Raw genomic sequence first — 15,407 nt, 5'->3', positions numbered from 1 at the left:
GCAAACGACGCCCGTCCGCCGTCACGGTGACTGAGAGGCAAGTCGTATACTCGTCAGCTACCCGAGACACTCATCTGGCTCGTGTGCTGTAAAAAGTTGTTGTTCTTCTGTCCCAGATGCAGTTTAATGTGAACCAAATGGAGAAACATCCCCGTCATGCAAACTGGGTTAAGAAGAAGCCAACCGTGGAGACCTAATCTGACCTATCACGGCATTTCACGCTCTCCCTCTCTTTCTAACACACTTTCTTTCTTTCTGTACGGCAGCCTTTTCCATCTTCCTCTTTTCCTTTTTTTTTTTTGTCTAAAGACATAAAAGAGCAACAAGGTCTGAGATCTCTTCTCTGTCTTCTCACAGACTTCCTCTTGGTTCTCTGGTTATTTCCCACGCCACAGATGTTAAGGAGCACACCAGGCCACAGAAGTGAAGTTGATCCTAAACATTTACAATAGATGAAAGCCAGAGAATGTATTTCCCACCTAAAGGGATTAATAATGTTCCTTTTCGTAACCTCGGATGTTTGACGAGACTTGTCCGCACCGCAGTTTGGAGCGACTCCATTTGTGTGCCACATTTGGTGTGAAAATAGCCCACCGGCAGCGTCCGTCATTCCAAGTCACGTGACCTAAAGCGGGACGAGAAGTCAGCAAGTTCACCGGCGTTTCTTTGCCTCGAGTCAAGGCGCTCTTTTCTCACTCATTAACCTACTTTCTACCAGCTCAACAACAGTCGTATCGAAATCAGATTAGGCCCGATACATCTGGAGGCGGTCGGTTGAGGAAAAACCTGCCACTTTAAAACACAGTGCCAAATTTTTCATCAATATTTAATACTGTTGCAAGTATGAAAAAACTATTGCAGACAGTTCTCGTCTTCATACCGCTCCCTTTTTTCAATCCTCTCGATACTCTCTGATCTGAATGACTCGGTCTAAAGATAGACATGTCTTCCTCCTCCCCCTCTTCAACCTCCTCAGCACCGGATGCTTGCTATACTTTCTCTCATATGTAGTTTTCCCCAGTGGCCCCCCTCCCTTTTGACTCTTCATCTCTTTCTGCCATGTATTGCAGCATCGGCGAGAACCGCAAGTTTTTCCGTGGACCAAAAAAAAAAGAAAAGAAGAAGCCCGATGGGAAGACCTTTGACCTTTCACCCCTAGACCTCTGAGCCACCCAGCAGTCACGGGAGACAGATGAGTGGGGGTCATGCTCGGACAAAAAAAGAAGGAGCGTGCAGTATCGGGAGGGCAAAAAGGGCCCGGGCCGGTGTTCGGTTTGCGATGATGCTTGCGGGAGTGCATTCGCACACGGCTTCCCTCCTCCCCTTCCCTGTGTCTCTCCCAGGTCACGCTCCGTAAGCTTAAAAGCAGGGCCTCAGGTGGTAATTCACTTAAACCTGCAGCAGCATATGCTCCTGTCGACGCTGCGATTCCATTAGGATGACCACAGCGGCTATTTCCAAAAAGGCTGCTTGTTTTTGGCTCCAGTTTCATATCTACTATTCACTATATCACTATTCAGTGCATCTAGACTGAATAGGTACCTGTAGCATATGTATATTAGTCCAAGTGCTTGTATGTGTGTGTGTTGTGAAGCCCCCCCCCCCAGGCTGATTGCTGTTTAAACACAGCTATTAAAAGTGTCCTGCAGTGTGACCCACTTGGGTATTTACATATGACTCATTTCCTCTTTCCGGCCATGATGTCATGCCGCAGAGAGGGGTTACACTCACCTATTTTCATAGCGGGGGAACCCACAAAACAGATGTTTGCGTGTGACCACATATTAAGCCAAGTAGACCGGTGATTATTCTTCAAATGGTTGGTGGCACCATGTCACTTAGATTCGGGAAAACGGCTGTATTCCCGGGTCCCCCCTAAACGACGCAGTAGATGAGTCCGGATCTCTCTTTTAGCGCCCCGAAGGCCTCCTCCCGCCCTCCCAGTAAGCGGTCTGGACAAACTGAGGGACAGCTGGAGTTTCCTGCCAACAAACGGGGCCACGAGGGAAATTAGGAATCCTGCACATCCGGGCTATTTTCCGTTCCGACTCCCACACGCGACCGCGAGTGCACGGATGTAATTTTGTACACATTTTGGTTGTTTTTGTTTACGTATTTAGATGCCCACGTCCCTCGGCAAGGTGGCCGAAGCAGGAATCTGTCTTATCGACGCCGTAGTGCACGCACGCTAGGTGAGGGAGTGTATTTATTTTATTGTACGTGCACTGTACATACACTGACTTTAAGGAGTAAACACGAGTGCTGCCTGGAATGCAACAAGTGCCCCTCAGCTGCCGCGCGTTCCCGTTTGCTTTGCCAAACGCCGCCTCCTGCTAGTGCCTTTCACCCACCGCCTGGTTTATTTCCTGCTTTTATCACATTCTGTAACAACAGAGCACGACTTTCAAATTGCGTCTCGAGTATGCAGCAGCACCACCACCATGAGGCACAGACACACAAAAGTCCCTTGTGTACACACACACATTGAGTCACACGCAGACATTTTACTGGATCAAAAGAAACAGGGGTCATCGGAGGGGTTAATCCCGGTTTGGAACAGTCCCCACCAGTGACTGACACCACAAAGCGTGGATAACAGGAGGGAATGACACCCTCTGAAAACATCAATGGGATTACAAGAGGAATATTCCATCTGACTGGACTGTAATGGGGGCACCAGACTGTACCAAGACAATGGCACTCTTCAGGGGAAGGCTTGTCAAGTTGCCCTGTCCTACGTAGTTTATTTACTGTCCAGTGCAACATGACTTTGGTGTAATAAATGTCTCCGTGTGTGTTGAGATGGAAAGGTGCGATGAGAAAGCGCGCACGCCGCACTTCCTCCGGCACCTGACCAGGCGTCACAGACGTGACTCTCCCCGTGCTTTTCCTTCCACTTGACGAATGTATCACCAGATTAGATAACATTCTTCCTCAAATGCAGGCTGGCATTTGTGTTTTGTTTTTTTCTTCCTTCCCCAAGGTTGGGTAACATCAGATTGTCTCAACTGTATAACTGCCCAGCTGTCACACAAATAAATGAAAGAAAAAAAACAGGGAAGGACTTCGGCTCACGTTAAAGCTGCACGGTGTTGAATGGAGGCAATTTTTCTTTCACTCTACTCGATTTCATTTTAATTTAGCATTTTGTCTACCGTAAAATGTCCCAGTATGTACCGACAAGGGTAAGGCAGCTCGCTCGTGTAACGTATACGCAGGTTACAAAGCGGTTTCTGAAATGGAAAGCATACACATGTTGACTGTAGATCCTTTGATGGTTTGATTTTTGGACATTACTAACCATTTTATTCTACCTTTTTCTGACTCCGTCTGACTTGTTCTCTAGCATTGCTAGATATGAACCGCAGGGCTGAGCCAAACAGCTGCGCAACTTTCCTTTCTGTCCACTAGAGAGAGCTCTGCCATCACCTTTGACAAAGCGCAGCCTGGCTCCCGCAGCCAGCATCACTCACACTGGACAATACGGCCACGAACGGTGTCGGATTAATATCCCGTCTGTCGTTTTAGTGCTGATTTATGGGTCCCAAAATAACACGGTAATGCACATGAGGTTATAGTGGTTTCCTTACAGGTCTGAGGAAGATGCTGTGCTCCTCCTCCTCCTCCTCCTCCGTCTGGTCCGCCGGCCTCCCTCTCTTTCGGTAGAGGTAGAGATGCCGGGTGTGTCGGTACACCAGACACTCACTAACAGGGAGATCCATTGATCACACAGCACCGGGTGCCCGCTAGGGGTGCATGAGCGGTTGTCATGGGAACAGGCAGTGAGGTTGGCATGAGCTGAGCTGAATTATTATTATTATTTTTTTTGATCATTTCTGGTCTGCGGGTGTGACCTGATTGTGTGAATTTGTGTACGTGTGTTGAATCATCTGACAACTTCTCATATTTCTATCTGCTTTTTCCTCACGTGTGTGTGTGTGTGTGTGTGTGTGTGTGTGTGTGTGTGTGTGTGTGTGTGTGTGTGTGTGTGTGTGTGTGTGTGTGTGTGTGTGTGTGTGTGCGTGTGTGCGCGTGCATGCGTGCGTGTGAAGATGGAGCAGGTATCTGATGATGAGTTGGACCATGGAGCCGAGGAAGACAGTGACAAGGAGGACCAGGACCTGGACAAGATGTTTGGAGCCTGGCTGGGAGAGCTGGACAAGCTCACACAGGTTAAAACATACATCCACACACACACGCACACACGCACACACGCACACACACACACACACACCCACACACACATACACACGGGATGGTTGGTTACTCAGACACACTCACACAGGTAAAAGAGCAGAGAGAGAAGGAAGGGGCTGTATCCATAGCAACATTAACACTGCTAATTCTGTCTCCCTATACTGTATCCTAGCAACTCCCCCCTCCCACCACCACTTTGTGTCGTGTATTTGTGCAGGTCCGTGTGTTTGCGTGTGACTAAGGAGTCTAGCAGGCAGACACGGTTGTTAGGGTGCCGCGCTTCCACTGTAATGTCAGAATTTCGCTCGTGTGTGCGCTGCAGAGTCTGGATGACGGCAGGCCGCAGAAAGCGCTGCAGAAGCCTCCTCTCAGGCAGGAGACCAACATGGCCAACTTCTCCTACCGTTTCTCAATGTACAACATAAACGGTGAGACCACACTCACGGTGTCGTTACAAGAACAGCGTCCAGAAAAGGTCGAATAATCGATATCGTTTAACCCCCCAACCCCGCCCTCTGTTCTTCCTTTATCTTTACTCCCCTGCAGAGGCGTTGAACCAGGGAGACACGGTGGACCTGGACGCCCTGATGGCTGACCTGTGCTCCATCGAGCAGGAGCTCAATACCATCTCCAAGCCCAACGCAACTTCGCGCAGCCAGAACAAAGGCCAGCAGAGGGGCCCCGGGGGGCGGAGCGCGAGCGCGAAGCACACGGGCACCGGCGGAGGGGGAAGCAGCGGAGGTAGTCCTGCTGAAATATGACCATTAAGAACACTGAAATATCACACTTTTCCCCTCATCAAAGAGGCGGATCCGGCGGCGGAAGCGGTGAAAGGCTGACGGGGGATAAATAAACGATCGACAAAAGGCTGATCCTCTCCAGTAAAGCCGAAGAGAAAGCAAAACCCCGCAAGGAAATATTTTTATAGGCGGAAAAAGGAGGGGACATCCCGTTCGCCACGAGCTATATCACATTCAGCGTCATACTCGTTGAAAGGTTGACATGTGTTTGTCACACGCGTGTTAAAATGCGAGAGCTTCCGAAATCTGGCAGAAATGTGAAACGAATGCCGTGAAATATGAAGAAATGCATCCCCTGTTCCCATCTCCTTTCTGAGCCGCGTTTAAACTCGAACCTCCCCAACAGGAAGTGCCAGCAGCAGCACCCGGGCGTCGCCGGCCAACACCGTCCGAGGCGGCGGCGTCAACGCTCGCCCCGCGGCCTCCAACATCTCCCTGGACGACATCACCTCTCAGCTGGAGAAGGCCTCTCTCAGCATGGACGAAGCGGCACGTCAGACCACCTCCTCCTCCTCTTCCTCCTCCTCGTCGTCCTCGTTTTCCTCCACCACCCTGCGGCGGCCCTCGTCCGGATCTTCCGGCGGCGGGGGGCAGCACCGCAGGACCGGCTCGGCGGGCGCCGTCAGCGAGCAAGAGGCTCCGTCCCAGCGGTCCAGCGTGAACTCGGCGTGCGCCTCGGCTTCCAGCACGGACTCCCTGGACACCGATAAAGCGACGGCGGGCGGAGAGGCGGAGGGCAGTCAGAGCGCACAGGGGCAAAACCAGACCAGCACAGAGGTATGAAAACATAAAGAACGTAGCCAAGGATATCAAAGACAGAGCGTTTATCAGCTGATGACAAAGTGCGTGTGAAGGAGTGTGAAAATTCTGCGCATTTCCAGCCGCAACGGTAAGTGAGATGTGCGTGAATCAGCGCCGCGGTCAATTCGGTTTCCGAATCCGATCGATGAGGGCGAATTGACCGTAAGCCCGCAATGAAGTCACGTCACCGGATACGTCGTAATCCCGAGCGTGACTCGGATTACAACGTGAGCGCCGACCGTTTTCTGACTTCATTCGCTTACTTTAACAAAGCACACCGGACTAATTCAAGAAAAGTTTGTTTAACCTATTTTCCAAGCGGCTAACATTTTGTTTAGGTGACTTTGTTTGAGAGGAAGGATCGATATAGTGTTTGAGTTCTGACGAAACGCTGTATCTCGCATGTCCCTTGTCCCTCTCTGCATGTGTTTACATTGTCTGTGTTTGCATCCTCCGTCCCACACGCGCACACCTCGCCTGCACCTCCTGCTTTTTCCCAGCATGTCACACTGCGACGGGCCAAAAGTCAGCCGGCCAGGCGGCAGCTTGACTTCGCCTCGGGGCGGGGCGAAGTGGACCGGGCCACCGTAAGTGCATGTGCGCATGAAAATGTTCCATTTTAAGGCTGTACCGAGTACGATAACGTATCGATGCCGTCACGTTAAAAAGAAGTTTCTATTCTCTTATTTTGTCTATTTGGATCCTGTTACAAAATATTGGTAAAGGTGTAACCGTGACTATCGGAATAAACATTTCAGCTGTCTTGTGCGGCCTCGGGGTTTGTGCACAACGCCCACGTGACCAGAAAATGTGTACGGTGTGAACGAAGGATGCGTGTCGTGTCTGTGGCAGAATACAAACCCTACCATGTATTCAGTGTATTGTAATCATTGTCTCTCTCTCTCAAGTACTTCTCACAATCATTGCTTCTTTACCCACAGCTGCAGCTAATGACAACCACCCCTGCTGCGCGCTTCATTTATGGAGCCTTCTCTCGCTTCCACGCTTCTTTGTATCAAATAAGATCTAAACACCTGCGATTAATAAGCCACCGAGAATCATCTGGCCCTGACTTCTCTATATTTTGTCTCTTCCTCTGCTCTCCTTTTTTTTTCTTCTTTTTTTATCCCCTCACCTCCTCACCCAAGCACTCCTATCTGGACCGAGAAACCTCGCTCATTCTGAAAAGCATAGCTGGAAAGCCTTCTCACCTCCTGACCAAGGTGACTTCCTCATACACTCGCCTTTTCTTCCATATTTCTCTGGTGTGTGTGTGTGTGTGTGTGTGTGTGTGTGTGTGTGTGTGTGTGTGTGTGTGTGTGTGTGTGTGTGTGTGTGTGTGTGTGTGTGTGTGTGTGTGTGTGTGTGTGTGTGTGTGTGTGCTGCTTCTCTCGTCTGCTCTGCATGTCTTTTTGTGGAAGAATCCATACTGGGAACACTGTTAAAGCACTCACCAACACAGACCGGTGAACAAAATTGGAGAGGAAAAAAACCCTCTGGTGTTTACATAAAAGAAGCCTTTGCTCATTTATTTAAACTCATGAAAGATGAGAAGTTGTAAAAATGCAACTTATGAAAGGTTTGGCACGAAAAATAAGTCGCAAGTAACAAAAAATCCGCACGTATCTAACAGGGTGATCGGAATGGATTTGTCCTCATCGTTGACCTCCCACACTGATTGAGCACACTCGATTGTTTTTTTTCCTTCATGCTTCCACGTGTATCATTCACTGGCCTGCGGTCTCTTCTCTTCATTCACTTTTCTTGTGTCTCTTGTGTGTCGCTGCCTTTTGATTTGCATTGAGTGTGAAAGGAAAGCTCGCAACTGTAACACACGCAGGACGCTGTGAATACGGGTCTGACCAGTGAGGAGGGAGAAACCCTCTGTGCTCTCCCGTTCACCGTACGGTATCGTTCACATCCGGTCTTCGGTTTCCAACCCTCTCTGCTTTACTTGAAACGTCTCGCGGCTTCTCAGCAGATGTATCAGCTGCAGCTTTTGGCTCTCGTGCGGAACGTATGTCGATCGGACGGGTGCGGAAGTTGTCAATAAAAGTTGGAAACGAGGGCATTGAAAGACGGGGAGATACAGAAGGAAATCGTTTTGATTTTTTAAAATCCTACTTGAGATAATAAAATATAGTCGTATACATTTTAGACAAGAGCATCCTGAAAGATCTCCATGAGCGCTTGTAGGCGCTGAATGAAGCTTTTTCTTTTCTTTTCTTTTTTTTTCCAGAACTCTTTCTCCATTTATTTGAATATAATAGGTGGCAACAGTGAAGCTGGCTTCCTCTCGCTGAGGTAGCCACGTTTTACAGCCGAAATGTCGGAGGGACAGTCGCTCTTGTCTTTCTCTCTCTGCGTTACAAAACAAGGGAATTAATTCGGCGTTTCAAAGCTTTCTGGTATCTGAGCTCTCGGCCCGTCCGTGGACGCGGAGAGCATTTGAATAGTTTTAAAAGGCGAGGAGAGGAGCGACGGCCTGCTGCGTGCAGCCTGCGAGCGAGAGAGTTTATGGGTCAGTGTTACTCTTTCTGCCGGAGAAGGGGGAGAGCCACAATTGCTCGGACTTGCAAATATTCTCCCTCTCCTCGCTCGCATATCGGAATACTGAACGAGAGCGGGATGTTTGGGAACAAGCGAGGCGGGAGAGACATCAAAGAAAGAGGGAGCAGAGGCTTTTTTTTTAGATTTATATTTCAGGCGAGGCAGAAGAGCCTTTTTGAAGTCGTCCGCGCTGTGGCTGAGCGTGAAAGTGGAGGGGAAAACGCCTGTGGAATAGGAATCGGATTAAATGTCTGGTTAAAAAAAAAAAAAAAAAAAAAAGAAAGCAGAGTGTAGGTGTCATGTGGAGAGGTGAATAAAGGAGGGGAGAGTGAGATGTGGAGGGGGGGGTCACGCTGACATTTCGTAAGGCTAAATCTACAGTGTGACACAGATTGACTCGGGACTGTAATCTGCACAACCCCCGTGACCTCTTCTCTTCATCGCTGCTCCTCTCCCTCCCTCACTCACTCGGCTGACTAAAAGCCTGCCACGATGTGTTGGCAAACGGAGTCTTGTTTTTATTGCATTATTGTGTATGTGCCTTGGGGTTGGTCATGTGGAAATGGTAGTCTGGGTCAAGAAAGGAGGGTGGAGGGAGGGAGGGGGGCTTCTTGAGATAAGAGGCTTGGGGAGCAGTTGGTAATGCCCCTCACCCCCGTTGCTTTTTAACACACACGCCTTCAAATATTCAGCACCTCGGCTTCTCATTCACCCAAATTCCGGTCCGTCCTTGTCGCTCTAGTTTATCTCCAGGACCAGGGTCGGTCACGGTCTCCCCCCTCCCCGCTTTCGTCCCGATTGGCTGGAGGGCGCAGGGTCTTGAAAACGGGGCTCGCCGGTTGGCCGACCTCATCGGTCTACTATTTTTGTGGGGGATTACGCTCCATCGATTGGGCACGCTCCCAAACCCCCGCATCTGTTCTGAAGAGAGGAAGCAGGGGATGGGAGAGAGAGGAGAGAGAGGAAGAGGGAGGGAGGGAGGCACGGAAGGGGGAGGGGCTTTGTCCTCCCTACTGTCTCACTTGGGGGGTTTTGGCCAAATCGCGCAAATCTCGGGCGCACACGTCTGCGCGTCAGTGAACCCACGCCGTCTGCTCAGCGAAGTCTCGGGTAGCTCGGACCAACGCCGTCGCTGAGCGACGGAGGATGGGGATGCGAGGCTGAATTTCATCTGCTGAGGACCACGGTGGAATAACTTTTTCTATCGCATCGTAAAATGTAAAAAAAAAAAAACTGTTTTTTTTTTTTTTTTTTTTTTTTGTGTGTGTTGTTTTTGTTTCGTTTCAATAGTTTCAATCGTTTTTTATTTTTATTTTTAAAAAACAAAATTTTTATCAATCATGGACGCTTTGGAGGTTTTCCTTTTTAAAGTCAGATTTTGGTATCTGAATGGAAGGCGTAGATGCTGTCTGAACTGATCCCGCATTCATCCGCAGCCTCTCGCCCTTTGGGGATCTTCCACTATTGTTTCCCTTCTGCTGTACAGCGAGATCAAAGGAAACTGCTGCAGCTCCACGTGAATCCGGTATGAAACTATAAGCGGCAAATGGAGCGCCATATTTGAGTGAACGCCGGACCGATGTCGACGCGGTTTTAGCATCGCCGGCGTTTATTTGTGTCCGATCAAAGTAATCAAACCGAAACCCCACGAACACGCGTGGAAGCGTACCCGACCTGTAGAATGGAGGTGATGGCATCTTGCTGGAGGGGGCAGGTAAGGGAGCCAAAGCAGAGGAAAATCTGGTTGTTGTTTTTTGTTGCACGTGACACCCTGTGCCATCACGCCAGAGGCTCGGGCATTTAAACGCTTTCCGATGCTGCTAACTATGTAATGAAGTTGTGTGTGCGTGATGTCTTGTTCCTGCCAGAGGGATAATGAAAGACGTGCCTAAAGAGGATGAGGCAAGGCTATGAAATCAAAAGGAATTCGTGGGTTCACTGTATTAACTGTGCTTCTGTGTCCATCCAGGAGGAGCAAGCTGCCAAATTGAAGGCGGAGAAGATCCGAGTCGCCCTGGAGAAAATCAAGGAGGCCCAGGTTAAAAAGGTAGCCCTTTTTCCTTTGTGTACACACTACTCGATGACTCGGTTTCTGGAAGAAAAAAAAAGAAGAAAAGAAAAGCCTGTGCGATAATAATTGCTGTCTTGTCATATCCATCGCACGCTGCATTTCTCGGTGAACTTCATTCACAGCGAGGCAGTGAAGCGCAGAGAAAATAGGTCATTGCGGTGTTTGATTATGTGTGTGGGGAGGGAGCAAGGAATCAGAGGCAGGCTTCAGAAAAAAGACGGGGTGTGCGTTGAGAGACAATGCGGACGCACTCGACACAAGACGCGTTATTTTTTTTTAAATTTATTTGGGGAACAACCGGAGGCGCTTTGCTTCCGTGTTGAACGTCTCCGTCGGGAAGTCGACACGGCGCTCTACAGGCAGGCCATTTTTTTTGTCCAGTGTTTCCGCCAGTGAATGGAACCGTCTCTGTGAATGAGAGCGATGCCACTTAGCAGAACGGTGTCCTTTCTTCGCGCGATGAATAGCTGAAGCCCAACAGTGTCTCAATGCACAGTGCCCGACTTCATCTGCCAAGTAAATACGATACGACAGTATAAAGGGCGCTGGTACAGCCGCCACAGACGACAAGGGAGAGTGCTGCGATGTGCAAAATTATTAGTGGTTGTCAGCATTTTACAGGACTGGCAATTTACTAGACTTTGGATTGGATTCATGACACTGAAGCAGCTTGGTTGCAGGTTTGGATCATCTTCATTCGAGCAGTTATATTTTGACTTTAACTTTTGTGTTGCAGTGCTGGGGAGGGTGGGGGGGGTGAGGGAGTCTCCTGTGACAAAATGTAGGTCAGACTCCCCACGTCTAAGACGCCCTGATCTCCCAGCATCCTCATTGGTCTAAGCATCCCTTCAATCGCCGATTGGGTGTCGGGATCGCAGCGGGAGGGGGGGGACAAACAGGAGGTCAAGGAATCGACGGCTTCATTTGGTTTTCTCTCCAGGACGGCTCTTATGTAGGACGCGACTTGCCGACGCCGGATTTGGCACGTGTGTTTGTGGCACGTTCAGATTAGTTTAAGCTCGTTTATTACGGAGGACTTTTGGATGCTTGCAGATGCAAAACTTTGGGCAGATTATTGGGTGTTTTGTGGATGTAAATGGGACACCGTGACCCCATAAGTAGTTTTGGAAACAAGCTTTTCAAGCACACGATTAGATTTCAACCTTCTAGTACATTAAAGCCGCAGATTGAAAGAGGAAAATATTTCCTACATTTATACCGGAGCTCGTAAGGTTATAGTTTTTTTTTTTTTTTTAGGGAGATTTTCCACTCGGTCATAAAAGACAATAACGGCTGGCAGAAATGAATTTGAGGGACGATGGTAACGCTAAATGGTAATCGGTGTTAAATGAAAGGCGGCGAAGCACAGCTGGCTAATATTTACTCAAAATGGACAATAAACGACAAGCCTTTTCTCTGAATGTGGCGGGCGTTATAGACGATAGAATAAAAGATCACTGCGGAATTGACGAATATGTTGCCGGAGACATGAAAAGGTTCTTTTTAAAAAAGCAGATTTTCATTTGACGAGGATGATTTACAATCACGCGATTTAAAAACTTGCTTGACGTTCTGCCATTTGCGGACACAAGTTATGTTGAATTGTAGATGTGGTTTACGCGAAGCCGCTAGCATACAGAGTAAATGATCTACCGCACGCACACGAATAGATATTATACAAAGGTGTCCGTGTAAAAGAACCCTTCGTCGATTATGCGTCCTCTTTTCTCCTCCCGCTCTTCCTCAGCTGGTGATCAGGGTCCACATGTCAGACGAGAGCTCCAAGACCATGATGGTGGACGAGCGGCAGACAGTCAGGCAGGTGCTGGACAGCCTGTTGGATAAGTCCCACTGTGGCTACAGCCCCGACTGGTCCCTTGTGGAAACCATCACGGAGCTACAGATGGGTGAGAGAGGGGAGCGGACAGTTTCCACCGCACCAGAGTCACATAAACACTAGTTTAGTCTGCGCTGTGGGCATATGGATGTTTTTTTTCTTTGTTTTTGTTTTTTACACACACACAGCAAAATACACAAAGCGGGGACAATGTAAACGGGCGCTAAACGTATATTAGACGTATCTCTCGTCACCGTTTGTGACTTCAGGCTGATTGTCGGGCTTACGGTTGAAGATTCCGCCCCACCCAAAAAACAGAAATCCCCGCACGAGGGAAACGAATAGTACATTTGCATGTCAGCAAAAAAAAAAAATCAGCATATCTGGCATCTTGTCTTCATTACTTCTCTTCTCTCTCTCTCTCGTCCTCAGAGCGGATCTTTGAGGATCACGAGAACTTGGTGGAGAATCTTTTGAACTGGACCCGGGACAGCCACAACAAGCTGATGTTCATCGAGCGCATCGAGAAATACGCTCTTTTCAAGAACCCGCAGGTGACTACGTGTGTTACATTGCAGCGCACATACGGCGACATACTCGGCAAAGCGAGGAGCAGATTATCCTCTCCTTTCGAGCCGCGCTGCATTTGGGTGCGTAAACGCCGAGCGTATACGCTGTACACACGGGCGACATTGTTTATGCATGTCGAGTGCCTGCGCAGCCAGACAGCAAACACGGGAGCGTGTTTGCGTAGGAGAGATGGAAGTAGGTCAAAGCGCTAACGCGAGTAAAGGTAAATAATTTATTTCGCATAAGACGAGGTAAGCTGCCGACTTTACCCCCTCTTCCCTGCCCTCCGTTCACTTCCCCCTTTCCCTCACTCACTTTCAGAACTATTTGTTGGGGCGGAAGGAGACGTCAGAGATGGCTGACAGGAATAAGGAGGCTTTATTAGAGGTGAGCTTGCACAATCACAGCCACAGACTTTCCCTGTTTTTTTTTTCAACTGATTATTATTAATTTTTTTTTATAATTGTTTTTTTTTCCTCTTAATTTTCTGCGCGTATCCGTCAGGAATGTTTCTGCGGCGGCTCCGTGTCCGTGCCAGAGATCGAGGGCGTCCTGTGGCTCAAAGAGGACGGGAAGAAGTCGTGGAAGAAGCGCTACTTCCTCCTCAGGGCCTCGGGGATTTACTACGTCCCCAAAGGCAAAGCCAAGGTCAGTGAGACTGTATTGAGATGGTGTACCGTGGGCACACAGTCACGCTACTCCAACCAGATAAAGACGGAGAGCGGAAGTGCGGGTCGGGGTTATGAAAACCAGATCGGCACCCGTCCGCTTTGCGGTATTTCCTGTTTTGGGTCCGATCGCTTTGAACAACAGAAACGGCAAATGGCACTCGCATCGGGGCGGGTTCCGCGCGCACGTGCTCTATTTTTTTTTTTTTTTTAGCACTTTACACTTTTCGTACAGATTTCAGAGACACCGGCAAAACGGTTTCTGACTTTGTTGCGTTATTTCAATTCCGCAGCCTCGTACGAGCTAAAAAGTAGCTTCGGTGTCTTACGATACATTATAGTGACAGTTTTAGGCACCGAGTAAAGCACTATGAATTTCATATAAATGGGTGTAATTGCCTTGAAAAGCATTTACACGTAAATCTTGGACTAGTGAGGTACTTGGATCTTTTTTAGCTTCATTAATTACAGCCATTCCGGAGCAGCTTCACTAATGCACGTAAACAGCACGAGCTCGCAGAATTTAGCTTTTAGAACGTGAGTTTGTAACATAGACCGTTTCTATACCCGTAATCCAAACTCGATTGTATTTTCACCCCGCACAGGTTTTTGTCTCTTTTGTAAGTCTGCCACGCGTCTTCGATACGTAACGTTGTCTCCCGTGTCTCCGCAGGCGTCCAGAGATCTTGTGTGCTTCCTCCAGTTGGACCACGTCAACGTGTACTACGGCCAGGACTACCGCAGCAAATACAAGGCTCCTACTGACTACTGCCTGGCTCTGAAGGTGAAGCCCCGTCACCGGAGCCGGCAGTTTTTGCGTCGTGCAACTTCTTTGTTCTAAAAATATATATATATATATATAACGTACCGGCAAATTCCTCCAAAGGCCTTTATTCATCTGTGGAATGGCGCAAAAATATGTCTAAAGAAACTCAGAAACGGTAGAGGGTGACTTTCACGTCAGGTGCACACGTTTACATCAGAGGTGTGAACGCGTGAAATTGTTTCGAGAGCCCCCGAGAGGTCTTCTATCACCGCTAGACAAAGCACTCTGCAGATAGTTTCCAAACAAGTCGGTTATTATTGCCATTTAATGAGTAGGATGTTTTACGACTCGGCGTATTTAATTTAGAAACATGAAATAGTCCGGTAAATGAACGGGAGATGCTCTAAAGCCAGCGGCCCGTGACGCGTCACATATATAATCCTTTACTCTCGATGGTAATATACATGTTTACATCTCTTTCCAGCATCCGCAAATCCAGAAGAAGTCCCAGTACATCAAGTACCTGTGCTGCGATGATGTCAGGACCTTGCACCAGTGGGTGAACGGAATCCGCATCGCCAAGGTAGACGGAAGCCCGAGCTGCTGTTCAAGACCAAGAAATAGTCAAACGAAAATAAGCGTTAACGTACGTTACTTAATTTGACGTCTTCTTTGATCTCGCGTACAGTATGGCAAGCAGCTCTACGTGAACTACCAGGAAGCCATGAAGAGGACGGAGGCGGCCTACGATTGGTCGTCTCTGTCTACCGCCAGCATCCGGTCTGGCTCCAGCTCCGCCAGCATACCCGGTAAATTCACTTTCTGGTCAGAGCCGAGCTAAGCTCCTCGCGGTTGGCCGGTTGACAGTTAATCGAGCGCACCTCGCCGGCAGGATGTCATTCGGAACTCAGGAAACATCTCCCGGAAAATAATTGTTTCCACTCACGATATACTCCTCTCGGATTGTCTTAACTTTTGTTTGCGTGTTCTTTCAGAGTCCCAATCTAATCATTCAGGCCACTCTGACAGCGGGGTGGACACGGGCTCCTCTCATGGCCGGTCCCAGAGTGTGGTGAGCTCCATTTTTTCTGAAGCCTGGAAGAGAGGAACCCAGATCGAGGAAAACACCAAGGTATGACTGAGCAAA

General features: G+C 48.8%; 1 protein-coding gene across 3 annotated transcripts in view; it reads left to right on the top strand.

Annotated features, from left to right (window-relative positions):
- The window catches only part of raph1b (Ras association (RalGDS/AF-6) and pleckstrin homology domains 1b), a 36,958-nt gene that overhangs the window by 18,372 nt on the left and 3,179 nt on the right, over nucleotides 1–15,407 (top strand). For 2 of the 3 annotated variants that reach the window (XM_069698364.1, XM_069698365.1), the window contains 15 exons: nucleotides 4,053–4,172; nucleotides 4,520–4,625; nucleotides 4,744–4,938; nucleotides 5,344–5,774; nucleotides 6,299–6,385; nucleotides 6,947–7,021; nucleotides 10,318–10,395; nucleotides 12,167–12,326; nucleotides 12,689–12,810; nucleotides 13,148–13,213; nucleotides 13,331–13,474; nucleotides 14,168–14,278; nucleotides 14,745–14,843; nucleotides 14,949–15,069; nucleotides 15,256–15,392. In XM_069698364.1, the coding sequence (XP_069554465.1) occupies nucleotides 4,053–4,172; nucleotides 4,520–4,625; nucleotides 4,744–4,938; nucleotides 5,344–5,774; nucleotides 6,299–6,385; nucleotides 6,947–7,021; nucleotides 10,318–10,395; nucleotides 12,167–12,326; nucleotides 12,689–12,810; nucleotides 13,148–13,213; nucleotides 13,331–13,474; nucleotides 14,168–14,278; nucleotides 14,745–14,843; nucleotides 14,949–15,069; nucleotides 15,256–15,392 (2,052 nt within the window). The remainder of the gene's footprint in view (nucleotides 1–4,052; nucleotides 4,173–4,519; nucleotides 4,626–4,743; nucleotides 4,939–5,343; nucleotides 5,775–6,298; nucleotides 6,386–6,946; nucleotides 7,022–10,317; nucleotides 10,396–12,166; nucleotides 12,327–12,688; nucleotides 12,811–13,147; nucleotides 13,214–13,330; nucleotides 13,475–14,167; nucleotides 14,279–14,744; nucleotides 14,844–14,948; nucleotides 15,070–15,255; nucleotides 15,393–15,407) is intronic. The other variant, XM_069698367.1, reaches the window with a different exon arrangement.

Source organism: Brachyistius frenatus, unplaced genomic scaffold, assembly GCF_029030835.1.
Source record: "Brachyistius frenatus isolate BFR_SWC_R1_liver_20210118 unplaced genomic scaffold, ASM2903083v1 Contig_26, whole genome shotgun sequence".
In the NCBI taxonomy this organism is placed as follows: Eukaryota; Metazoa; Chordata; class Actinopteri; family Embiotocidae; genus Brachyistius; species Brachyistius frenatus.
Note: the sequence above shows the minus strand (reverse complement) of the source record. Positions and strands in the feature narration are given on the sequence as shown.